Below are 25247 nucleotides of genomic sequence, written 5' to 3'. Positions count from 1 at the left end.
AAAATTGGACTCATCTTATCATTCGCGAACGAAAGAAAAAGGAGAAGTTTATCATTCGGTAATTAGCGGTCGGCTCGACTGATCGCTGCTGGATGTTTTGAAAGCTTATGCAATTAAGTACTCACGCAGGTGTATATTGATGGGAGGAATCGAGTGACAGCTGCTATCGGGGCGCGTATACCTGAACGGATCACGAGATTTTCATCTGTTTTGGTTATTATATAGTGGGCATTGTGTTACGAAATGGATGATCGCGATTGAGATTAACATTTAGGTATCAATCATAACTATGAACTTGCTTTGACTCTTTTATTATTGGTTGTTGCATATCTATGAGTGAGAGGCAGAAGGCGTCAACCCTGTGGAGGCTTCTAAAAGCAGCTATTTCAGAAATTTGCTTCGGAATGCTATCTCGAGAAACAACTGTACAACCAGTCGTTTCGGCGCACGGCAAGAAATTTCTGAGATGGATAGCTTTTGAATGAAATTTATTAAGCCTGAAATAGCTGCTTTTTGAAGACTTCACTGAATCGACTACTTCTTTCTTCCAGCCGCCGATATGTGAAAATACATCTTTCATCCGCATTCGCCTTGGTAAGAGTACACTAGCGCCAAGCATTTACATGTAAATCAAACGAGGTGGCGAACATTGGAACATAAATAATAGCTGAGTTTTCGAGCGTTAGAAATAAACTAAGGCAAAAAAGGATTTTCACTCTCCTATTTTGTTTACGTTCCATTTCTTTTTTCAAGAAATTAAACAATTTTGAAAGCTGGGAACTTTACTGGCCAGAGATGGTTGAATTAATATATCACAGCTTCTACCAAAGAAAAGCGATAGTTAAAAATGTGGAAACATTATAGTAAAACTAATAACGTGAACGATATATATAGTGGACTTTCTAGTGAGAATAAATAATGACATCTTAGAATATTTATGAATCTTATCTCTTCTGAGCACACTCCAGCGTATAAAACAGTGCGTATACTTATATATCGCTGCTGAGTCGTGAAAAAAGTTACATCTATTTTCTACACCTCCTCTAATCTCGGTACGTATTAACGAAAGTCAAATCTTTTAACATTATGTTTTAATATAAAATTCAAGAATCCATTTTGTATAATATTTATTGCTCGCGCTTATATCCATAAAAGAAAAGAGCCAAAGGCTAATTTAATACTATATTTCTCGACGTTTCTAGATCTTAATTACAAAGACTAAAAGAGAAAAAAGAAAAAAAATATTTGACCAAAACATCAGTAAGAACACAAACTATCGCGAGAATATGCGATAAAGTAAGCTTCGAAGGTCTATCTATACTTTAAGAGACTTTTAGCGGCATTTTAGCCGAGTCTTTTTTTCTTCTTCTTAATTTTGATCTTTGAAATATTTTAAAGAAGAACACTTAAATATGAAGAGCATTCAAAGCGTTGAAAAATTGATAATAGAAACAAATGTTTGGCTCGCAGAGATCAGTACAAACTCTTTTCTTACTTTTTTCAAGACTATTCTATATTGGATATATTATATGTACATCTATACAAAAATAACTTACACCTGTTCAACAGGCTATTGTACAAAAATAAATACGACAATCGCATCGCCTTTGAATATAGCCAAATGTGTAAAAATACAATATTTACTATAAGTGGATTCTAATTATTAGTAATCAATTCAAGTTGAATTAATGCATTGATCTAAACGTATAGATATTAAGCTTTAACGAGTTCCGCATTTCGGAAAATTCTTGGGTACGTTTGGCAAGTCTTCGTGTTCCCCAACTTTGATAACCAGCGCCATACCATTGCTTGCGTGCTCGTCAAAATGGCAGTGCAAGAACCAATATCCTAAAAAAACGAAAAATAATGTTTACATTACATTTTCTTACTGAATGCCCTCCCCCTCCCCCAATAACATGGGCTTAACTGTACACAGTCGGAGAAACGTCAGTTGGTTAATGTTAAGAATTTTATCATATCATAATATTGAGTGTCTATTTTGTCATTTCGCCCGTTTTTGTGTAATTTATTTTACGTGTCAGCGGTCAGAAAAATGTCACTTTCCGACCGCTGTGCAAGTAAAATAGCGTGCTTGCCACGGCCGAAGCTATCTTTTTTTACTCTCTATACGTTTATACTAACCAGGATTGTTAGCGTGGAATCGTACAATCGTATATCCACCACTAGGTACTATCACGCTGTCCTTCCAGGGCGCAGCTTCTAGCCTCCTATGAATCTTTCCCTCTTGGTCCATCTTTTTCACTTCCTCGATGCTTAACTTGTCTCCGACTTTTTCCATTGCCACCACTCGGTAATAATACCCGTGTAAATGTATAGGGTGATTTAATTTGGCGGCGCCTATTTAAATAAACACAAATATAGTGGTAACTACATTTAAATTTAGTTATCGAGAATAGATTTTTTAGAAAATAATATCTATTGTATTCGCGGATATCTAAAAAATACAAGCGCTCACCTGGATCAATCAGAACAAGCTCAACAACACTGTTGAGCCTTGCTTGAAAGGTCTGCGTGCAAGCACAGTGTTCCGTCTTGCATTTTTCTATCGCGATTATTGTTGAGTAATTACAGAACTGCTTAGGTTTGATGAGCTCTGGCTGTGTCAGCGGCGGAAAATTTGGCATCTTAAAGCTAATGTGATTCAGCTGAAGCGACGTCGATCTTTTTGATCCCTCCACTGTTGAAAGATTATCAATTAGAATTGTTCTATTCTGATCTAATTATAATCATTGGAGGATATCCTTTCTCCAATCATATACCGATTCAAAAAGTTATTCTCTGCTGAGTGATGGTACTTGTATAAGATTGATGATAGTAAATCTATTGGCGATAGAAATATGTACCTTGCCAGTATCCGTAAAGATCCTTTCGATGATAATCAAAATTATCCAATTTCTGCAAATCAATGGTGATAAAAAACTGATGATCCGGTTCACGCGTCAGTGAAATATCGTCAGGCTCCAGAGCATTTAGATGAGCGATGCAAATGGCATCGGGGGTTTCTGTTCCCTTGTCGTATGGATTCAATTCCTACGATATTAATTCAAAAAGTCGTTCAGGCTTTTTAACCAATTTTGGTCAGAGTAAGAATGAAGATTCCTAGATTGAAAATAAGCTCAATTTTGGAGTACAAATAAAGCTTTAGTAATAACAAGTCAGAGATGAAGAAAAGATTCTTACCCTAATTTCAGTTGACCCATTTGGATCTTCGGGATCAGCCTTAGGCTCGACTATTTTGGCTCCTCGATATCGTAGAATTGCTAGTTGAGTAGTCCTCAAAAATCGACAGATTATATCTCCCGTGAAGCGGATCCAGTAGTTGTCGACCGGTCGGTCGGCCGAAAGCACGAAGTCGTATCTCTCACCCGTCAATATACGGATGGAGTCAACTGTTTGTACATGTATACAGACAATGCATAGAATAAGTTAGAACCATACAGTGATATCTGTTTATAATATTATCAATACAACAGTGGAAATAAATGTTGTGCCATTTTGTGCTAAAACTGCGTAACTGTGCCACCTAAACCATGAAATACTGTGCCAAAACTATGCCAAACCGTATAAATTTTGGACATTTGTTACGGTTTTAGAACAGTTTGGCACAGTTTAGCACAGTTAGGTACAGTTAGGCACAGTTTTGCACAGTAATGGTATAATCAAACTTCCGTGCTTATTTTTCAAATATAAATAATAAGATAAATTATTTTACACCTGTATAATATATGTAAATTGTGTACAAATAAATTATTATATATACATTATAACAGTTATTAAATTCAATGTAAAATATCTATGTTAATTTTCGCGTAAGTAAGCTGAACTGCAGTGTTGATTTGTGCTAAATTAGGTTAAGCAACAATGGTTTTATTATGTATATAAAAATATGTGTATATAAACTACAATAGATTATTATGCATATATTTCTTAATGCCCGCCTGTGCCAAGCTGTTCCAAGCTGTGCCAAAACTGGTATATATGGTTTGGCACACTTTTGGAACAGCTTAGTCATTTTTTATTTCCACCAATAAAAATTATTAAATTGCTATAATTATAGATAGGATTTATTAGTATAGTGATACATATGATAGATAATATTCAACAACAGAATAATGTCAAAACACACGTCATTCCATCAGCTTTGTTATAGATAACAAAGCTCTAATCAATTAATTTTCCATCCGATAAATACGATAACTTATGTTTATGTTCATAAAAGCTCAAACTTAATGAATAAATTCTTAACTTTGAAGTATACTTATCTGTTTATATATTTTTTTACTTTTTCATTATTATTATTATTATTATTATTATTATTATTATTATTATTATTATTATTATTATTATTAATATTATGGTGAAATCAACTAACTAAAAAACTGTTAAAGTTATACCTTCAACTGGTTCGATGTCTGCACCATCCGCACTGATAACGAGCATAGGATGATCATCGATAGACACGTGGATAGGACAGTCTTGTGATCCAAGATTAGCGAGTCGAAACCTGTACCGTTTGCCCTTTAAAATAATTGAGCAAAATAAGTCGTCAAAAAAAAAAAAAAAAACAAAAAAAAACAAAGATCAATAAGTGAAAAATTATATTAAAAGCAAAGCCGATCATAAAAATTGACTGACATATGCAATAGTAAGAAAAAAAGTACAGTTTGTAATTATAGCATCTGCTTATATGCTCTGTATATTTTCTCAAATAATGTTATGGGGAAACACAAAAAAAAAATTAAATTCACCTCTTCAACTTGGAAAACCTCCAACGGCATATTCTCAGCTTCCGAATAACTTAGTCTTCCCAATCCATTGACCAAAATCGCGCTCGGTAATGAACCTTGACCGTTCTGATACTGCATAACGAAGACTTCCGATCCCGTCTTGTGCGTCCACTCGTTGATCACCATGAGTTTGTCGTCTTCATTGTAAACTCCGGCGTAGGGATTCTCCTCGGGAGGTGAGCGGACTATTAGAGCGCCGAAGAGACCGTCAGCTCGTTGCTCTCCTTTTTGGAAAAAACGAGAGAAATTGTTCCACGTACGTTGACATAGGTATACAATGTATGTGTGAGAAGCATAATATACTTTAAAACTACTACACTATTTTAAAATATTTATCTTTTTTCTGTGCGATATTTGAATGTTTTTTAAAACTGCAAATCACTTAGCCACGCGTTCACGTTCTCGACACTCACCACTGTGAGAGTGCCAAATGAAGCTCCCTGGGCGATCGGCAATAAAATCGTAGCGAAAAACTTCTCCAGGCATGATGGGACACTGGGTGAGGTAGGGAACTCCGTCCATGAATGGAGTTCCCCGCTGATGCAAACCGTGCCAGTGTATTGTCGTCGTCTCGGTCGGCAGCTTGTTCGTCACGTCCATCAGCAGACGGTCGCCTTTGCATACCTGATGTGCAGCGCATGAAAATCATCACAGTTATTGTTACAATTATCGTCATAGTTCACCTGACCGCATTACAACTCATTGCGACAAAGCGGCTTCTTATTGAAGTCGTTTAGCCTGCGGTTCGGCAATATTTTGCGGAATTCCCACTGTCTGGCGCAATGTAATGATGCCATAGTACATAATTGTCTAATTAAGTCACAGAAAATGATCAACAGTTACACGCATAGCGTTAACCTGTACGAAAAGTACGACAGCCTATGTAAAAATCACTGAAAATCACTCGCCTCGATCGAGAGTCCCGGAAGCTTCCTGTTCGCCACGATGACCATCTTCTCGGTGCCGTCCCCTGGAATACAGTGTGGTCTGGAGCAATCGGTCAGGTTTCGCGGGCAATCGTAACAGGCCTTGCTCATGCTGATGTATCGCTCGACGGTCAGGCCGTAGCGGCAGGTCAGAGGTTCTCGGTCGGAGCGGCATTGCCTGCGGCAGGGATGACGGGACCAGTCCACCTCGTCGTCCGGTAAGCCCATGCCGTAGCTTTGAGGCAGCAGGCCAATTTTGTCTGGATGATCATTTTTGCTTCCTGCGAAATAAATGCGAAAATAAAAGATTGTTTATCAATTTTTCGGCTGCATTCAAATCAAATTTGAATTAGCATTGCAATTTAGGTGAATGTAATTAATTTAATATGTGTACTATTGAATAGCGAATAGGCTATCGACGTTAAAACAGAATTTATTCTACGGTGTACAAAATTATATCGAAACAAATGAATAAACGGATGATCCATTGACAGAACTGACCCTCGGCGGGCTCAGATGCAGCATCAACAGTGCACAGCCGTGCGCCGCATGCAACCAGTAGAACAGCAATTAAACGCAGGTCAGGCATCGACATCCTCGCAGTCGATGACACTTAAAATTCAACTCATCGTCCAAGCTTCCGTCATTTCGTAAATATACAAATCCTGATCGTCTCGTCGGGGCTCATTATCTTATCAGCTATGAACGAAAGAAAAAGAAGGAGTCGATCGCGCGCGCTCACACCTCCCTTCGGGATTAGCGAATGATTCGATCGATCGCCGTTGGATATTTCGAAAGCTTGCGCAATATTATACTTGGGGATATCGACGGGAGGGATGAGTGTGACGAGAGTTGGGATAACAGTCGCGATTGAGACGCGTACCTGTACGGATCGAGAGGTTTTCATTTTTTTCGGGTATATATTAGTAGGATTCGTTACTCGTGAAGAGATTACCGCGATTGAGATTAATACTAACTAGCTATTAGCCGCCTTTGACTCTTTTACGATTAGTTGTTGCATGCGAGGATACGTCTTTTATTGCGGTATATTCAATTTTTTCTCAAATTTATGTTTCTAATGTATAAAATTAGAATGATGCCGGTCAAAATTTCACTTGAATTTCATTGAAGCATAATCTCTAAGCGTAATAGTGCATAGGATAATTGATATATCTGAAATTTTCATTGGAGCTTTTATGCCAAATTAAACGTATAGTGGGTATTATACGGTGTTAGGAGAACACTATTCTATTCTATTTAATGTATACACTTTCTATTTATTTTATAAAAATGTATTTTTATACCAATGATTTTTTAGAAATATTTATTGACTTGAACAATTATTCACTTTTGTGCTTCAGAAACTCGCTCTATAGGTGCTATTTTACACGGTCAAGAGACGGTCCGCGCTCTCACGTAAGGCAAAGTATAATCGCAATGAAATCATGTAGAGCAGTCTTAGAAATACGGCTTGTATTTCCCGCACTTAGGAAAGTTTTCGGGTGGCTTCCGAAAATCTTCGTGCTCGCCGATCTTGAAAATCAAGGCCATACCGATGTCTGCATGCATCTCAAAATGGCAATGGAAAAACCAGTATCCTGGAAAAAAAAGTTGTAAATTTAATACTTTTTATATACATGTATAATGTTTAAAAAGGACAAAACTAACCAGGATTGTTTGCATGAAAACGGAGAATCGTGTAGCCCCCACTAGGCACCATCACCGTGTCCTTCAGAGGAGCTCCACGCAGCTTTCGGCGTATCTTGCCTTCTCTATCCATCTTTTTCAATTTTTCCAACGTTATCGTACCGTTAAACTTCTCCATCGCGATCACGCGAAAGTGATAGCCATGCAGGTGCACTGGATGATTAAAAATTTTGCTACCTATGAAATATTCGAGCAATTGATCATATCGGCACGCGTAAAATTTATTTGTGCTATATAGTCTTCGTAGAAAACGACGACGATACAACGTGCCCAGTAATGATTCAAACCTTCATCCACGATTATCAACTCCACAACGCTGTTGAGTTTTGCATTTATTACATGAGTACACGTGCAGTACTCTTTCAAGCAGTTCTTTGCACTGGTAGAATTGCATAGCGTATCAGGCTGAATCATGTCCGGTTGCGTTAAAAGAGGAAAGCTGGGGAATTTAAACGTTATGTGGTTCAGCTGCCATAAAGTCCTGAATGATTCCACTGCCGGCACTGTAAGAAGCATAAGTTTAGATAAGTGTACATTAGTATTATGTGCATGTTATAAAACAAATATATATATATATATATATATATATATATATATATATATATGTGTGTGTATTATAAACCATCTATATTCTCGAGCCACCGGCGATGATTTCTCTCATCCAAGTTTAGGTAATCGTAGGTGATGTAGATTTGCTGGTCCGGTTGACTCTTACTTGTGGCATCATCAGGTTCCGCGGAATTCAAAGTAGGGATACTAATAGCACTGGGTGTCTCCGTCCCCTTATTATAAGGATTCAGTTGCTAATGAAAGTACGAAAAAAGCTCCATTATTTGATTTGTCGCGCTAATCAGGGTGATGCATGCGTGTGTTAAAACAAGCAGAAAGCTCTCACCCTCATATTTTTCTTCGAGGGTATTTCGTAAGCCACTTTCGCGGCAGGTTCTACCTCGGGAGCACCTTTGTACCGCAGCACAGCGACCTGATGCGCTTTCGTTATGTCACAAGCGCTTCCACTTCTGCGTGAAACACAAACAAACCATCATCATGTACACACGTTATCAAAGATAAAGCAATGAAACGAATCCACTTTAATCCTTGGATTATGATATATCAGAGTTATTTAATTGGAAAGTTACCCATCCATGCCTCGGAATCTTATCCAATAGTTTTCTACTTTTTGCTTAGCTGACAGAATTATGTCGTAGCGTTCGCCAGATAAAATGCGCAGAGAATCGACTAAAAGCAGGTGTGTTTTGAGGATTAAGTTGCAAAATTATCATTCTATTTCTCTAACTCGACTAAAAGAGAAATCTTATTTTTATTAACGATATAGTATATGTAATTGTGTGCATGTATACCTTCTAACGGAACGATATCTCTCCCGTCGGAGCTGACGACGAGCATAGTGTGATTATCGAACGACATTTCCATCGGGCAATCTTGTACTCCGACGTTTATTATTCGGAATCTGTATCTCAAACCCTACATAGACATGAATTTCATCAGGTATATTTAATTTTGAAAGAATCGCCATACTCCTCGACATACCTTCTCGACTTTAAAAACCGCTGTGGGCATATGCATCTCTGAGCCATTTTCACTCTTTATCGGTAGGTATCTGCCGAGGCCGTTGACTAGAATCGTGTGCGGTCTCACCAAGTTTCCCGTGTTCACGTCGATGGCAAAGACTTCGGCGCCAAATATACGTGTCCAGTCGGTCAAGACCATGACGTGCTCGTCCTGGTCGTATAAACCGTGCAAAGGATCGGAACTCGGGGGACTCCGGACTATCATCGAACCGAACATCCCCTCGCCACGCTGATCATCTGGAATAATTTACAGAAAATATAAATAACAAACGATTTTTCTTGGTGGTACACTACTTTGAACTTTCAAAAACAAAATAACAGATAACATAGCCATATATGACCTAATCATAAAAAGTATGAATATACTGTCTTATTAGTATACATTTGTTAATTCTTAGAAAAAAACAATTGGTTAGTTTGAGATAATGGTAACTACGACGAGTGAAAATCCGTGGTTCTACTATAATGTACAAACAACATGATAAAAGCAATTTTCAACAGGGTTTCTGTACATCAAGCAAGTTTTGAAGAACTAGAAAATACATACAAGTTCTTAAATTAATGTAAAAGTACTGAGTTTATCACTGCAGAAACGAATTTGATTAACTCAAAAAAGTCCGAAATGGTCATCAGAGACGGTAAGGATGCTTCCGCGAAATTCCACCTGTGTGTATGAGTCGGTAGGAGTAGAAATAAAAAAATAGGCACTGAGTTCATATATCAAGAATCTCGGCATAATTCTATCACCAGATATTAAAAAAGCGACAAAGCCCACTCAGCGGTCATGCGTCACGCAGTGTATCTTATTCAAAATTGGTAGATATTGATCAAAATTTATACGTTTCAACGATATTCCGCTGTCAATCAAAAACGTCGGAGCATAGGTCATGCTTTTGTTATTAACAACAATTGGTATATGCTTACTCGAGTGGGAATGCCACACGAACGTGCCAGCCGAATCGGCGACAAAATCGTAGCGGAACAGGCCAGCGGGTGGTATTGAACACTGCGTGACAAAGGGCACGCCGTCCATGAACGGGGCGTCTTGCAGATGTTGACCGTGCCAATGGATGCTCGTCGTTTCCGTTAGAAGATCATTTTTTAGGTCGACTATTATTCGGTCGCCTTTACATACCTGTTTTTTAGAGTTTCACAAAGTATAAAATATCGCAAAAATCACAAATCTACAGGTAATGTATAGGTATATTTATTAAAAATGTTTATAGATATTAATAAATTTTAGCGAAGGAAAAATGCCTATTCAGTAAATATAATAGAGATAGGAGAATAATAAGCATAAAGTATATATACTTCTTCTTATTTATAATTCTGAGGCTTACATGCAAAACAACTTAAGTCATACTTGTTTGAAAATAATATTCACATCAGACTTTACCTATTTAAATACTGAATATCTCATTTTCACGTAAAAATGTTGAAATTTCGTTAAGGTCCGAACCAGCGCATGGCATATGACGACTTGTGTCCGGTATGCTAAAAATGCTTTCAATAATTTCATAAGTCAAGACACGTTCAAAAACACCTTTCGCTGCGCAAATTTTTAACATAGAAATCACTTAGAAACAACTTATATTTATTAAAACAATCAAATATTGCCAAAACTCAACTATACAGAAAATGAGGGGTTCCCGGCATAGTGGCTCAAGGTAATAATTTCTGTTTTATGTAAATACACACTAAAATCGCAATTTCTCGAAAACACAATAATGCGACTTGAGTCATTTCGCCGGTAAGTAGAACACACAGTTCGAACATCGCTGCCATTGTTTCTATTCTTGTTTAGTAAAGTTCTACACGTATTTTATTTTTACTTGTACAAATGATACTTTTACGCATTTCACGATCGCCTTTGATAACTATTTCTTCATTTATTTGATGTTTATTTTATTTCAAATTGCGCAACGTTACTTAAATTTAAATATTTCCATTCGATACAGATTATTTCAGCTGACTATTTCTGATAAACAGCTATAATGAAAAATAAGCTGCGCCGAAGAAAGTGGACGTTATTATCTTTCTGTTTATTATATTTCTTAATTTGATGTGACACATTGTTCCTATCTTATTTTTCTCTTATATATATATATCCAAAGACAGATTTTTTTATTATTACTTGGAATCAAGAATTTGCTGATTAATTGAAAGAAATTATCTTTATAATGAAAAACAATGAATATAGTATCTCTCTTAATTATGAGTCGTTTTGCTGTTTCATTTCTTTGGAATTCTGATACTTTTGATTACCAATATTTAGATTGACACTTCGAATCGCATTACTCATAACTTTGTCGTATTCATAAAAAATTAACGATTTACAGTTCCATGCCATTTTTATTAAAATTATATAGTAGCTTTATTAAACAATATACTAGTAGCTTAATAAAAAAAGCCAAATACCGTTGTGAAAATAAAAATTTTTTTTTGTTAAAATTTGCCAAACTTTCCCTAACTGATCTGTCAAACCTACGTTAACATTGCCTAACTTTTGATTTTTGAACCCTCCGCAATGTTAGATAAAGTTCTCCTTCTTGTACACTTTCCTACGGCATATATTGAGTTCTTATAAACTAGTATCAAAATGCACTAGAATTATTTTAAATATTCCTTTTTATCAAAAGAAATTTTGCAATACAAAATAATTTATAAAAACACACATAAAATGTATTTTGATGTTTCTTGCCAAAAAGTGTTTCAAAAAAGGTCCATGTGTAGATTACTGTATAGATGGAAAAACATCCCACATAGCAAGGTGTCCGTTGGAGAAACGTTTCTGCAACGGGGTTTCAGAAACTTAAAAACGTTTCGACTGAAGTTTCGAAACGCGGTAGAAACGTTTCAGAAACCTTCAAATGTCCGCTTTTTTGTTGCTCAGTCGACGTCTTAGAAGCGTTGAAGAAACGTTTCTGTAGAATCGTTACTGTTACATAGTTTCTGAAACGTCTCTGGCAAACTTCAAATTATCTTAGGTTACGCTTCAACATTGCAGAAATTTTTCTATGATGTTTGCCACAAAACTAAATAAAAAAACATTAAAAATAGCAATAACAAATTTTTTATGTATCAAATGTACCATTCTGGTAGTATCATCCAGATGGTACTTCCAAATTTGGGCAGCTTAATAGTCATTCTCTTAAGATGCAATTGTTAATTATTAACTTTTTACAATTATTCAAACGTTCATGTAAAACGTTTTAGAAACAGTTCTGTAAGGTTGAAGCGTAAACTAAGATAACTTGAAGTTTGCCAGAGACGTTCCAGAAACTATGTAACAGTAACGATTACAGAAACGTTTCTTCAACGCTTCTAAGACGTCGACTAAGCAACAAAAAAGCGGACATTTGAAGGTTTCTGAAACGTTTCTACCGCATTTTGAAACTTCAGTGGAAACGTTTTTGAGTTTCTGAAACCCCGTTGCAGAAACGTTTTTCCAACAGACTTTTGCTATGTGGGATTTGACTCTATAGGAAGTCGTCATATCTTTAGATAAATTACGAAAATAACTGAGGTCTATGATTCTTATTTATAAATGCAACTCATTGTTTTATCTCTACCAGTATAGCTGGTCCAGGTAATTGCTGATTCACGAGATACAATGCTTTCCTTTTACCCTCAGCAGGTATGCAGCCTGGATTGAAACAGTCCGTTAAATTAAATGGGCAATCGGCACATGCTTTACTCATAGAAGAATACATGTCTAAGATAAAGTTGTAATGACACGTCATGGGTACAGTATCGTCGTTGCATTCTCGATGACACGGATGATCGTCGTTTACTACAAAAATAAATGTCACGATATTATTTAGTAAAATTATTTGAGACAAGATAGTATATTGGTTAAAAATTTAGGATATTCAATCGCTAAATGGTTTTTCAATTTTTAGACCTAGATTTGTAGACACGTAAGTCCAAGATATCAGACACGATGTTTCTCTTTATTCTAATTAATAATTGATTGTATTAACTACGCATAATAGTTTTTTTAAATTATAATTTTTGAATAATTTAAAATTCAAGCTTTTCCTATAATTCATTACGTATTATTATTATTATTAGTGGATATGATATAACGATTATGTGTGATTGTAACTGTATATGATATTGTAAGAATGAAATTCGTATTATGCTATTGTTTCTTCAATAAATAATATAAAATTGTAATTACTTGCAACGGTAATATTCAATAACATGCATAATTGCAGTGACGGTACTAGAATCAGTGCAACCAGTCGCGACATTTTGTTGAAACTAATCTTTGGGGGATTAACTGATCAATAATTGTCGCAAACAGCACTAATCATACAAGTTTGAAAAAAATACTGGTTGTTTATCTTATCGAGATATAATATAAGCGATATACTATACGATGCACTGTTTTGCAGTGCGGTCAATACTCTAAAACGTTGAGGAAAGTTTTGCTATATCTTTAGCGCCAAAAGTGATTGCTACGATCTTAGATGATTTTATGACATCTATATTTTCAGAAAAAAATAAGTATCTGCATAATATGATTGAGCTTGTATACTATTATAATAAAGAGAAAGAATTCTATGAATACTGTAAAGAAATAAGTATACTTTTTATGTACATACATACATATATACATGCATCGATTATTGACGTGTCTTCATTTTGCAAATGCTTTATCTTCATTTTGATTAATTTATTCACAAAGGTATATATTGCGTGCACATATATGACTTCATTCTTTGATATGTAAAAGCTACAAATTAATATATCATAGCCTTGTTGATCGAACGTGTCTACAATCGATAAAATATATTGTTTTTTATAAATCCATGACGTGAAATCTCGCAAAATTCATTCGTAACTCAGCGAACTGAATAACCTTCTATTCTTTTATTGTTATAGCTGTATTGCAATGTCACGATTCAATAATATTAGAAGATATATAGAACGACGAACATTTCTATTAATATGACTAAGTGCTGACACAGTGTATTTGTCAGCTGCTCTACTTATCAGGTGCCACATGAATAAGTACTCGGGCAAATCGAGCGGTAGTTATATTGTAATAATAAGCAGTACACTCCAACAAGATCTGCCATGCAAATCGCACGTAAAAATTTATGAAAAATAATTTTATTCATAAATATAGCAGTAGCAAAAAGTGAATATACTGCCGCGCTGCACGCACATCCGAAATAATGACACATTCAAAAGCAAATCGCAGCGTCTAGTAATATATATATATATATATATATATATATATATATATATATATATATATATATATATATATATATATATATATATATATATATATATATATATATATATCTTAATAAAATTGATCGAACAGTAATTCAGCCTCTCCTGTACAACTGTTTAATTTAGAGATAACAATTAGTATCGATAAGAACAACGTCACGTTGCATCAGCTCTTGAGAAACACAAAAGAATGTATAATCTCTCCGCGCGCTCGACTGCATATATACGGGATGTTTTTGCGCAAAACGTGTTAGCTCATAGATTACAGTAATCCACGAGACTCAGTAGGGAAAAGCATTAATGTAAAGTTTATTGGTGCAATTTTTTTTTTTGCTCGCGTGCACATGTCACCTGCAGACTTGCGCCTGATCTGTATATACTGATTGGCCGAAGCGTGAATCCTTTTCCCCGTAAATGTGTTATTTATGTAACGCGTGCGCGAAAAAAAAATATCGCGAAAAAATCTACCCTTGAGGTTGTTTTTGCGAAACGAAAATAACCTCGTCCTTCGTCCTGCGTTGTTAGAGGATGAAAAAGATGTACAATAAAGCGCAAAGTTGCGCGCGGATATGAGGGGAACGAAAATGTCCACTGGAACAATGCATCAGTTGTGGCGGACGCCATGCTTGGCGTTTTAAGCGAGAAAACTGCGTGAAATTGCTCAACTTTTTCGCATATAGTCTAATACTTCATAGTTTTCGCTTATTATAGCAGAATGAGCAAGAGGCTATATGTGAACCGGAACTATATTATTTATCAGACCGGCAATTACAGATGCAATTTGTCACTTCTTTGGTTTCAGCTTTGTTGATGTAAAGTTCAATTAAAAAAGAAATATTCTTTTTTAATTGAACTTTATCACTCGCTTTATCATCAACGGCGATGAGTTAGGAAAAAATGATAAATTTATTAGTTCATGTATGATCTGGCAGTATTTGAATTAAAAAAAGGCAACATCTATGCCCTTTGCATCTCATACTGCTCAGTTAGAGACATTTTTATATTGCAATATTGTATTCTATTAACCGAAAAAAACCGAACTGCTTTAATCGTTGTATTTTTTGTTTACGCGACGCGTCAAATTCAATTAGTGGATCAAAAATAGTCGACGACACAATCATTTTTCTATTACTCATCGCATAGATTCAAATCTCGCGCGAATTTTGCTCGCGGATATTTTCCTTGCAGACAACCATAAAACTGCTATTTTTCATAATTTTATTTTACCGCAGTGAACATGCAGTATATGATTAAAAAAATAATTGTAAAGTATTTGGATTGCGTTGTCTGTTCAGCGAAAAAATGGGTTAGAATCACGGAAGTAGTTGATATTACAATATTAAAAGATAAGCAACTTTTTTACGATCAAAATGTAGATAAGCTAGACCAAAATGTAGAATAAGACTCCTATATTGACCTCTCATTTCTTGTTCCGAATGATAATGTATATTTACATCAATTTTTATAACGAACCGTCAAAAAAGATAAAGTTCACTATTGTCATTGCAGATAATAGGAGAAAGATCATTGTTGCATCTTGTCCTACAAATCCTACAAATATGAAAACATGATTAGCACAAACTTGAGCGTCCTACGAGAGCTTGTAAACAAATTACACCCTTCAGAACTTCTCGAATCATCCAAAACTGGAATTTCCTATTTTGGCTTTTATGACTTAATTTTTCTACACACCTGCTCGTATACAGGTGTGAGCAAGCGTATTACGAGATTGACCCACTTAAGTTACATTGTCGCATATACACGAGCTCGTTGACATAAAAGTCTCGCGATGATGTTATTACTGTCGAGGAGCGCCGGAAGTCGTTCGCCCGCTGCACGTTTTTCCCCGTCTTATTAGGTTTTTCTGTTGTCAGTAAGCCTGCACTGCCATGGAAAATTGCTGCTTATGCCGTTACTGGATTAGCCGTGGGGATGAAATGTTGGGAAATATTTGATAACGCGATTCTCAAAATTTGAAGTGTATTGATAGCGTAGTAATTGTTGGTAATTCTTGAAAAAAAATCTAAAAATAGCTTGGACTATAATCGTTGCTTTAAACTTTGTGTATTTTTAACTATCTTCCTAAGCAATTGCTTATTAAGGCTCGTGGTTTTATCGTCAGATAGAAAAATAAATATTGATAGAAAAACAAATTCTGATAAGAATAAACAGTGCCGTTTTTCAAATTTAAAACTGCATGCAACTTTACCATACTTCCTAATCAATGTTCGCGCACTCGCCTCATTACAATAAACGCTCGGCATATACATACACATATATGCACTTATACAATCGACGGCGAAAACTCTCATGAATATCCATTGTCGCGTAACTCATTACATTATAACATCGTAATATACAGCCATACACCGCGCACGATCGGAAGGTCGCCACACCCCCGCCCGCACTCAACGAATGTGTAACGACCGAAAAGCGCTGCTCTTTTATCTCGCGTGACTGTATGCATAGGCTAGTTTTTTTTTCTCTATTCGTCAGCAGCGCCTCCCGTTACACCTTTTCACCTATAAAAGGTAGAGACGGTGACGAACGGCTGCATAGTCGTTACTCGACTCTACGACCATCAGGTGCTTCTCTGCACATTATCTGCAATATATTATAGTAACGGGAACTCGTGAGAAATGTTTCGGTTGACGGTGATTTTGGCGGTCTGCTGTCATTGGACCGGTGTTCGGGGACAGTTCGAGAACGGGATCGTATTCACGAACGGTGATAACTCGATCGGGACGGTGTACCCTACCCAATCAGCGGCTATAAGTACGTATTTTGATTATTATTTTTTTTCACTTGTTGTGTGCTGTTGATTCTGTATATTGTAGAGTGAAAAAAAAATAAATAAAAATAGATTGTGTTCTATTAGCATTCGTCTACTTCTGTCATCTTCATAAGAGAGTACCCAGAAATGTTCATTTTTTTTCTTACATATCCCACTTAGAGCTAGCACTACTTATAATAGAAAAAAGATTAGACATTCCAACGGCGATGAACACCGATAGATGAAGTGAATTTAAATTTTCCAGGGCAAGGCAAGTGCATGCGTCTGGCTATGAGCCACGAAAGCCAAGAGGGCGATCATTGATCTTCTCATCAGCCCTCGAAAATCGTCTCGATCTGCACACTTAAATCGATAACTTATCCACCTGTCATCAATCATCGAGGCATTATATCGCATCTTTACACGCACCCACGACGTCAAAAAATTTCCTAATAAATTATTACTTTAAAACCATTATACCTATATTTATACATATACGATTCGTGACACGCAAACAAGTATTTTTGTTTTTCTTTTCATATATGCTTACGAGCAATTCAATAACGCCGCATGTCACTAATTGAAGACGTTTCTACTAACACGTATTTTGAACCTGAGATTTACTCGCCGAGAGCATATACGGTGACGGGGTTTATCTGTTTTGATTTATTAAATTTTGACATTATAATATTCATTCGTATTGCATAGAGTCCAATTTAATGTTACACGTTTATGAGCAATGTTGTCCAAATGTAGGTTTATGATCATGCATATAATTGATTTTGATAAAAGATATATGTAATTGCGCCGTTTAGCTTTTGAAACATGCACACGCAGCTTCTAATAGCGATCTTTTTAATCCACAAATCGATACCTATCTATTCGTAACTTTCGATGTTTGAGCTTTGCATACATCAAAGTAGTTAAATTTTATAATGACTTTTATAATACATTCGCATTTATAGCCACTACGATAGCAAATCAGAAGTGCATGTGTGTTCTTGCCGGAACTTGTCCAACTGGAGGAAATGGCATTGATATCAGGATCGTAAACAATGTAATTATGCAAATTTACTATCATGAAATGCACCAGATAATATGCACGTTCTCAAATGTCCCTATATAACTGATGTTAGGCGTGACAAATGTATTTACGAACTGCGATTTACTCTAATTTCCATACATGGTTCAAAATTTTCATATCTCTTACTATATGTTTTTTTTTACAATTTTCTATTTTTTTAACAAAGTAGCATAGTTTTCCCTCGCAGTTTCAAATTATTAATTTTTTATACGCACGGACCGATGTGGGCTGATCGTTTCAAAAAATTATCAAATCATTACCAAAAATGTTAATGATTAAATAAAAGATAAATGTTTTGTAATGTGATAACTATACGGAAGCAATCGTAACATTGCTTTATATTTGAATAGGATATTCGTTGGTAGATAAGATATAAGCTATTTTTCGTCAAATTAGATAACTTTTCTACCAGGCTTTTGATGTTCAAATCTCCAAAATTTCGCAGGGCCCAACTCAGACTCCTTGTCCTGCGGGTTACGTATCATGCTGTAGCCCAGGCAATCAAAATCAGGTGGACGGCACCTGTGGCATCCGGAAAATCACTCCAACGCAACAACCCGTCGTTGGTCAGGCAAGTTTCGGAGCCTACCCCTGGCAAGCGGCTCTATTGAACTCCCAACAGGCCTATCTCGGCTCCGGTGTTCTTCTCGATGCCACCCACGTACTTACTGCTGCTCACAAAGTCGCAGCTTTCGTGTAAGTGCAATAACTTTGCATTTTTTCAGAGATTGATTATTAAATAAGAAATAGTACTACATTGTGCAACAGGGGGAAAAAATAAGCTATTTTTAGCAAGTTTGAAATATAGCTTTTCTTCCCATGTCCCGCAGGTCGTAGTTTTTTCAACGAGCGCATAAAAGATCCTTTTTCGTTCCTGAGAGTGGGAACACAACATTAATAAATTACATTTAATATATTACCTGATAAATCCCGAAAATGATTTTTAAATGGGTCCATTCCTTACCTAAGGAAGAAATAATTCATTTCGCAACACTTTTGAAAACACGCTCGAAATGATCAATTCGTTCTCTCCCAATTTCAGGCATGAAAAAGGACCTACTATTTCACGCGCGTGTTTGGAAAAATTTCTTTTATATCGACATATTATAATATGTGCATTTAAGTCGTCATGCCTATATAGCGATATATTGCAGCGCATTGTTTAAACGTGATGTAACGCGTATTAACCATTAAATTAAAAGAATAGCTCGCAAGCAATGTCTTTGCTCCAATACACCAACGTTTCGTTGCGCGGCTCTCACTGTGCACGCATCTATGCCAGTTCTATTCATCTGCTCCAAGCGCCGTCACAGCAAACAATTCCCGATTCCGTTTACGAAATTCTCCGGGCATATTTGATATTTCCTGTCCGTCGAGAAAATAAACAAAAAAGCAAGCGATGATTCACTATTCAATATTAAATGAAAAGTGGGTAAACGCATTCCATAGCGCAGTTTTCGGGAGACCTCGTGTATACCAATCTAACTGAAGGCCCCCCTGAATAATTCCCCTTGGATTTTGCTTAAGATGCATTACATATAAAAAGAATACATATTTTTCTATTCCGAAACTTTTTTCCCATTAAAGGTAATAATTTCCATTCAACAACGATAAATCATCTCAACCGCGATAACGCAGTCCATTGAGAAAAATTAAGTAACCTACTTATAGGAAGCGTTCGTCGCGGTCAACATTAAAAGCTATAAAGGCGGATTAGGTGCTAAAAATATACGGTATGAATTGAAAAACGAGCGCTATTACGGAAACGAGGCTTCCGCTATAACGTGTATCAGGTGCGAACACTCATGTGCAATTAGGGATTCCCGTCGTGGCGGCGGATCTCGCGGCACATGCAGCAGCACTTTCCGTTAATCACTCGCGAACCTGTACATATATAAGTATTATGACAGTACATCGAGCGCCGAGTGTTTATGCACTGGCGAATGAAAAATTCCGGTAACGGATATATAGTAGTCGAGTTTTCCAGGTAACTGATGACTTTTCGATGGAAGTGCGACAGGTCTTACTACGAGAAGACCGTTCGCTGTATAATATTAAAAAACATTATTCGTAATTGTATTGATACATATATAGCCATGCCATTAAGTTATATTATGCACACACTTTTAAAAATTATATCGTCCAACTTGAATGGTGCGGGGCGCGAATGAAAAATTATTGCGTAGAATGTATAGGTTGCAGCGTATATGTTAGAACTTAGAGCTAAACTATAGCCAACCCGTAAACATCATTAACTTAGTATTATTCTACCTGGCTAAGATGAGGAAGATAAAACAAGATCCTTGCTCTACTTTGCGGTTCGTTAACTTGCAGTGAGAGTTATTATATACCACTTGCGACAAACAATTGCCCATAAAATTGAGAAAGTTTAAAATCTACTATATGTAAGACATATTGTTTTGAAAAACAAAAAAAGAACCAATCGATTATTGCATTATTATGTATCCATATATATAATATAATATGCATTAAAATTTTTCAAACAATCATTTGTCTGGCTTTACATGGTCCGATTCTACTTGTCGCAATAGTAAAGTGCAATATTCAAACATTTTAAGAAAAAAAGTTTAATTCAAAAAAATGTTATTCCATATTTTAAATAATTTTCACAGAAACAATCCAACGGGCATGTTGGTACGACTCGGTGAATGGAACGCCCGAAGCAACTCTGAACCTCTAGATCCTGTGACGGTGAATGTCGTCAGGATTACGCTTCACCCGCAGTTCAACGCCAACAACCTCGAAAATGACTTGGCAATCATTACGCTTAACGGATACGTCAACATTCCTTCCTATGCCAATGTCAATACTGCTTGTAAACCCACTACCGCTCCTGTCACTGGCAGAAGGTACTTAAAATTTTGTATTTCTCGATCAATCGATCAACTGCTTATCTTTTTTTAACTATATCTTTATAGAATTACAAACTTAGTATTTGATAAATTAAAATGACGTTTAAACTTATTCTCTACATCACAGATGCTACGTAGCTGGCTGGGGTAAAAATTTGTTTGGACCAAATGGATCTTACCAAAGTATCTTGAAGGAGGTCGATGTACCGATCCTTGACAACACCGACTGCGAAAATCGTCTCAAACAAACGAGGCTTGGAGCTGCCTTTGTCCTAAACCGAGTTAGCTTCATGTGCGCGGGTGGCGAAGCGGGAAAAGATGCCTGCACTGTAAGTATTTATATTATTAAATTTAAGAAAAAAGAGGAACATAGAAAGATTATATGATGAACATATTCGATCAATCATAAAATTAAATGTACATCTTCAACTTCAATACAAAAAAATAATATTTCAAAGGGTGACGGTGGGGCTCCACTAGTTTGTCAAAAAGCAAGCGGCCAATGGGAGGTGGTCGGTATAGTTGCTTGGGGCATAGGCTGCGCTACCCCCGGAGTCCCCGGTGTCTATACAAACGTCTTCAACTTCCTGCCATGGATCAACACAGTCGTCGCTACCTTGTAAAAACTGCTGTCTCGTGAAAAAATGTGTTCTTACTCAGAAGATAATGGTTCACGTTGACGAGTGCACTGCTTTGCATTCTGGGCATTTAAGACACTGTTTTCAGAATACCGTACTATGACTATTAAACAAATAGTTTATAAGCGTGACTGAATTGAACAAGAAAAATGAATCGTGAAGTAGGCGTATATATAATAGGATGATGTAGACAGTAAAGGTGAGAAAAGAAATAACACCGTAACATATACAGACTGGATAAAATTTATATTTTCCAATTTTTCATCAAATTTTCTCTTTGTTTCGCTCATTCAACATTAGATTATAAATATTTCTTTTTTTTTTATATATACACTTATGCTCATAGAATCTCGAAACATATGAATTTCAAATTTCAAAACGCAAAGTACGACTTACTAACTGCAAAGATTTCATTTGCGTTTGCACGTGTGAAAAAATCGGGGGAAAGCATCGAGCGAATCAAAAGAGGAACAAGGATTAGCTTTTGATTCTCTGCCGAGGCTGGAGAAACTTTAAAAGAAAAAACAGTTTTTCTATCGACGGGCTGATCCTTCGGGTCTTTTGACTCCCAATCATCTCCACGTAAGCTAAAAGCGAATATTTTAGCCATAATCGTTTTTTTTAATGAATTATCTTTATTTATTTATCTTGTAAAAAAGTACGCGAACAGTGATTGTCGATCAAATAGCATCACTGCGATAATGATGATGATCGATGTTCGCGCGCATTTATATTTATAATATATACTATATGAGAAGCTCTCGTGAGAGTAGAAAAGTTTCACTCTTATATGACATTGTAATGTTTACTTGTCTACCTTTACGAAACAAATTCTGTTTGCAAAAAGTGTACATAGCTGTATATAAGCTTCTTATGTAACACTATTCTGTACAAGTTTCATTTTTTGTTAACAAGACATTTGTAATAAAGAATGAATATTAAAATGAAGAAATGTTTTTATTCTATCGTTATAAGAAAGGAGTTATTGCATATTCCGTCAATCATACAATGTGCATAGCTATTTTAGTTCTCCTTTTTTATGAAAACTGCATGTTATGTAATTATTAAAATATAAACGTTCAACTTGAACTGTCTTAAAAATGAACTTGAATCGTTTCGGATATTTTTCACGTTTTTTAGTGATGTATAAAAAGCAAATACCATGTTACTATTTGATATTAAGTATACTACACACCACATTTTCAATTTGTTCTCTAAAAAGACAAATATACATTTAATTTATTTGAATCTCTCAACCCCTAAACGATGTTATTGTGCAAACTCCCAAAACTTCGAGAGCCTTCTCCTTGCACTTTATTTTTGAAAGCTACTTCCAAGTAATTGAATCCCCCGAACAAAAATGCACCTTTTTCGTTAATCAGTTTTTTTTTTTTTTTTTTTTTAATAACCAAATTAATTGTACAAATATTGGTGGATTTTAGAGAGCATGTACTATACAGGATTTTAAAATACAATTTTAAATCCATTTGATCAATAGCAATAAAAGTGCATATAGTTCATTTTTTCTATTTCTCATTCGTTTGTTTGTATAAAAATCGAGGTGTTCACTAACATAGTTCGTGTAAAATGTACAATTTTTTAATCATAAACGCTTCATTTGTCAATTAAACGGAAATTGATCGTCAGTATTAATATTAACTTAATAATAATAATAATAATAATAATAATAATAGCACTAATAATAATTACAAGTTAACTAAGGATAAAATGTTCTGCTGAACTTCTATAACGCTAAAAATTTAACCTTCACGTAACTTACATACTCAACGGCTAATAAATACAGCGTTTGAAAATGTTTTTGACTCGCTTCTTCTCTGTTCACAATCAAGCGCAAGATTAATTTACAATGTAATTACTTCTTAGAAGTAAGAAGACTTCTTCAAAGTGCCTATTCAAAACGCAATCACAAAAGTGCCCGCGAGCACAAAAAAGTCAATTTCAACTATAGCAGACACAAACTTTTTTGCTGTATTTTTTTCTTATATACTCCGGACCGCCTTTGCAAACTACCGCTTAATCTTGAGTTGACATGCACGTAATCGCATTATTATTAAATTCGGTGATGGGTTACTTTTGTTACTTTGATTTAACGCTTATTTTAGTTTATAATTTGTCTATATTTTCGCTCTATAAATAAAAAAAAATTATTTTTCATTTTTGACCTTTCTATATAAAATGCATGGGCTTTTAACAATGATTGAAAAATAATACTTGTCACAGTTGACATAATAGAACCATCACAAAAACGTATATGCAATTCATGAAACATCTTATTTTTTTCCCTCTAAAAAAATTATGACTGGATATTGTAGAGCCATTAATAAAGCGATTTGATTGGTATGGAAACAAATATCCGGTCTAAATGTAGTCACGATTTAACTTTTATCCTCAAGAAAATTGAGCGAGCGTTAAATTTAACTAGTAATAAAAAATGATTCCGCCAGCATAAAGCAGTAGTTTTTAAATAGTGGAATCAAATACGTTATATATTTATTTACATAATGACAACTTCACTTTTTGCATATATACTTTTTAACGTTTACATCACGTTGCAAAAATTCCTCAGTGTATTATTGTTGATAAACGTAAAATATTGCCATCAATCAACTATTTCTTTGGAAGCTGTGTATCATAATTAAATGATTCATATAATAAAGATAAATCACTAACAAATCGAAAATTTACATAATCCTAATAAAATATAAAATCTTTTGTTAAAGCTTCATTTATAACTCCCAAAAAGTAGCTCATCCCCGAATAAAATTTTTTTAAATGTACAGCTTCATGTCTTTGTAATCATCGTAATGAGCACAATAGTATATCTTTTCTCTATATTTCTCTATCTTTCGTTCCGTTTAGAAAGAAATTACTTGATTATTTACAGCCAAATGAATACTCTTTTTTTCTCTGTAGAGCGAGAACGACCATCATTTTTCCTTTTTTATGCCACTTTCATATCGTACCACTTCATTTGATTTACATGTCTGTTCTTAGCGCCATTGTGCTTTCGAGAAAGCCAATTTATTAGACAATAATTTCTTTATAAAAGCAATTCCGAATATTTTTTTCTTATTCTTTCACATTAGATATAGAATTAATTAAGTTAAATAAAAAAAGAATAGCAGAATTTCCCGGCAGAAAAATGTTAATTGTAAGATCGTCGCACTAGCACAGAGTTTCACAATCGCAGTTTTATAGAGTCTTCATTTCTGTTTTGTATGACAATACCATGCTTTTGTCATTAATGGTCGATACAAATTTTAGTTATGCACATATGCGATCACTGCGTACAGAAAAAATGTATCTGCACTATTTTTCCATATTAAACGATAACAAAGTAGATATTAGTTGATACAATTTTAAAATAAATGTAATCCATACATTTCACATTGACGTTTTTGTATTTTTCAAAGTTAAATAATTGATAAAAAGTACATCTAATATCTACTGTATTTCCGTTTGTCATAATACAAGTTAATCGCAGAAAACACAATGATCTGATAATTCTTCTTCAGTCAACGTTTTAGTAAAGAAAACCTAGTTGAATCTTCTTGTACCAGACAATAATTATTTCT

The 25247-nt window shown here is 35.3% G+C and overlaps 3 protein-coding genes across 5 annotated transcripts; 1 reads left to right on the top strand and 2 right to left on the bottom strand.

The window, feature by feature from the left end:
• Positions 1–85: 85 nt before the first annotated feature.
• LOC100121763 (laccase-4-like) lies at positions 86–6812 on the bottom strand. The gene is made up of 10 exons (XM_016985328.3): positions 6236–6812; positions 5717–6015; positions 5222–5432; positions 4770–5032; positions 4416–4539; positions 3202–3410; positions 2865–3051; positions 2477–2698; positions 2143–2358; positions 86–1848 (listed from the first exon to the last, which is right to left on the bottom strand). Exons 1-10 carry the CDS (start codon positions 6327–6329, stop codon positions 1721–1723), a joined length of 1953 nt encoding a protein of 650 aa, XP_016840817.1. The 5' UTR covers positions 6330–6812; the 3' UTR covers positions 86–1720.
• LOC100121742 (venom laccase) lies at positions 6641–13448 on the bottom strand. Of its 2 annotated transcripts, none has more exons than NM_001161686.1 (11): positions 13217–13448; positions 12606–12826; positions 9958–10168; positions 8993–9270; positions 8803–8926; positions 8581–8680; positions 8337–8451; positions 8064–8244; positions 7729–7944; positions 7403–7618; positions 6641–7332 (listed from the first exon to the last, which is right to left on the bottom strand). In NM_001161686.1, the coding sequence occupies exons 1-11, from the start codon at positions 13287–13289 to the stop codon at positions 7193–7195; spliced, it is 1875 nt and encodes a 624-aa protein (NP_001155158.1). In that variant the 5' UTR covers positions 13290–13448; the 3' UTR covers positions 6641–7192. The 2 variants fall into 2 exon arrangements, with proteins under 2 accessions (NP_001155158.1, XP_016840302.1); XM_016984813.2 differs by having other exon boundaries at positions 6991–7332; positions 8337–8460; positions 13217–13346.
• Positions 13449–16803: 3355 nt separating this feature from the next.
• LOC100121721 (phenoloxidase-activating factor 2) lies at positions 16804–24367 on the top strand. 2 transcript variants are annotated; one of them, XM_016984972.3, is made up of 7 exons: positions 16804–17058; positions 17322–17327; positions 18022–18113; positions 18586–18836; positions 20774–21010; positions 21141–21342; positions 21472–24367. In XM_016984972.3, the coding sequence occupies exons 1-7, from the start codon at positions 16923–16925 to the stop codon at positions 21634–21636; spliced, it is 1089 nt and encodes a 362-aa protein (XP_016840461.1). In that variant the 5' UTR covers positions 16804–16922; the 3' UTR covers positions 21637–24367. The 2 variants fall into 2 exon arrangements, with proteins under 2 accessions (XP_016840461.1, XP_001605332.2); XM_001605282.6 differs by lacking the exon at positions 17322–17327 and having other exon boundaries at positions 16806–17058.
• Positions 24368–25247: the final 880 nt, after the last annotated feature.

The sequence above is a fragment of the Nasonia vitripennis genome, chromosome 4 (assembly GCF_009193385.2).
Source record: "Nasonia vitripennis strain AsymCx chromosome 4, Nvit_psr_1.1, whole genome shotgun sequence".
Lineage (NCBI taxonomy): Eukaryota > Metazoa > Arthropoda > Insecta > Hymenoptera > Pteromalidae > Nasonia > Nasonia vitripennis.
The sequence above is the reverse complement of the archived record's forward strand: the minus strand, read 5'-3'. Positions and strand labels throughout refer to the sequence as shown.

What these genes read in the sequence shown, in the direction of transcription:
- LOC100121742 (XM_016984813.2), bottom strand. Translation starts at nt 13,289, where the DNA reads ATGTCGCGACTGGTTGCACTGATTCTAGTACCGTCACTGCAATTATGC. An exon ending in GTGGCTCGAGAATATAGATG is followed by an intron (nt 7,945 to 8,063) that starts GTTTATAATACA and finishes TGCTTCTTACAG; the next exon opens with TGCCGGCAGTGGAATCATTC. An exon ending in GTTGATAATCGTGGATGAAG is followed by an intron (nt 7,619 to 7,728) that starts GTTTGAATCATT and finishes AATATTTCATAG; the next exon opens with GTAGCAAAATTTTTAATCAT.
- LOC100121721 (XM_016984972.3), top strand. Translation starts at nt 16,923, where the DNA reads ATGTTTCGGTTGACGGTGATTTTGGCGGTCTGCTGTCATTGGACCGGT. An exon ending in CACAAAGTCGCAGCTTTCGT is followed by an intron (nt 18,837 to 20,773) that starts GTAAGTGCAATA and finishes TAATTTTCACAG; the next exon opens with AAACAATCCAACGGGCATGT. An exon ending in CGGGAAAAGATGCCTGCACT is followed by an intron (nt 21,343 to 21,471) that starts GTAAGTATTTAT and finishes AATATTTCAAAG; the next exon opens with GGTGACGGTGGGGCTCCACT.
- LOC100121763 (XM_016985328.3), bottom strand. Translation starts at nt 6,329, where the DNA reads ATGTCGATGCCTGACCTGCGTTTAATTGCTGTTCTACTGGTTGCATGC. An exon ending in AGGTTTTCCAAGTTGAAGAG is followed by an intron (nt 4,540 to 4,769) that starts GTGAATTTAATT and finishes ATTATTTTAAAG; the next exon opens with GGCAAACGGTACAGGTTTCG. An exon ending in ATGGGTCAACTGAAATTAGG is followed by an intron (nt 3,052 to 3,201) that starts GTAAGAATCTTT and finishes TTAATATCGTAG; the next exon opens with GAATTGAATCCATACGACAA.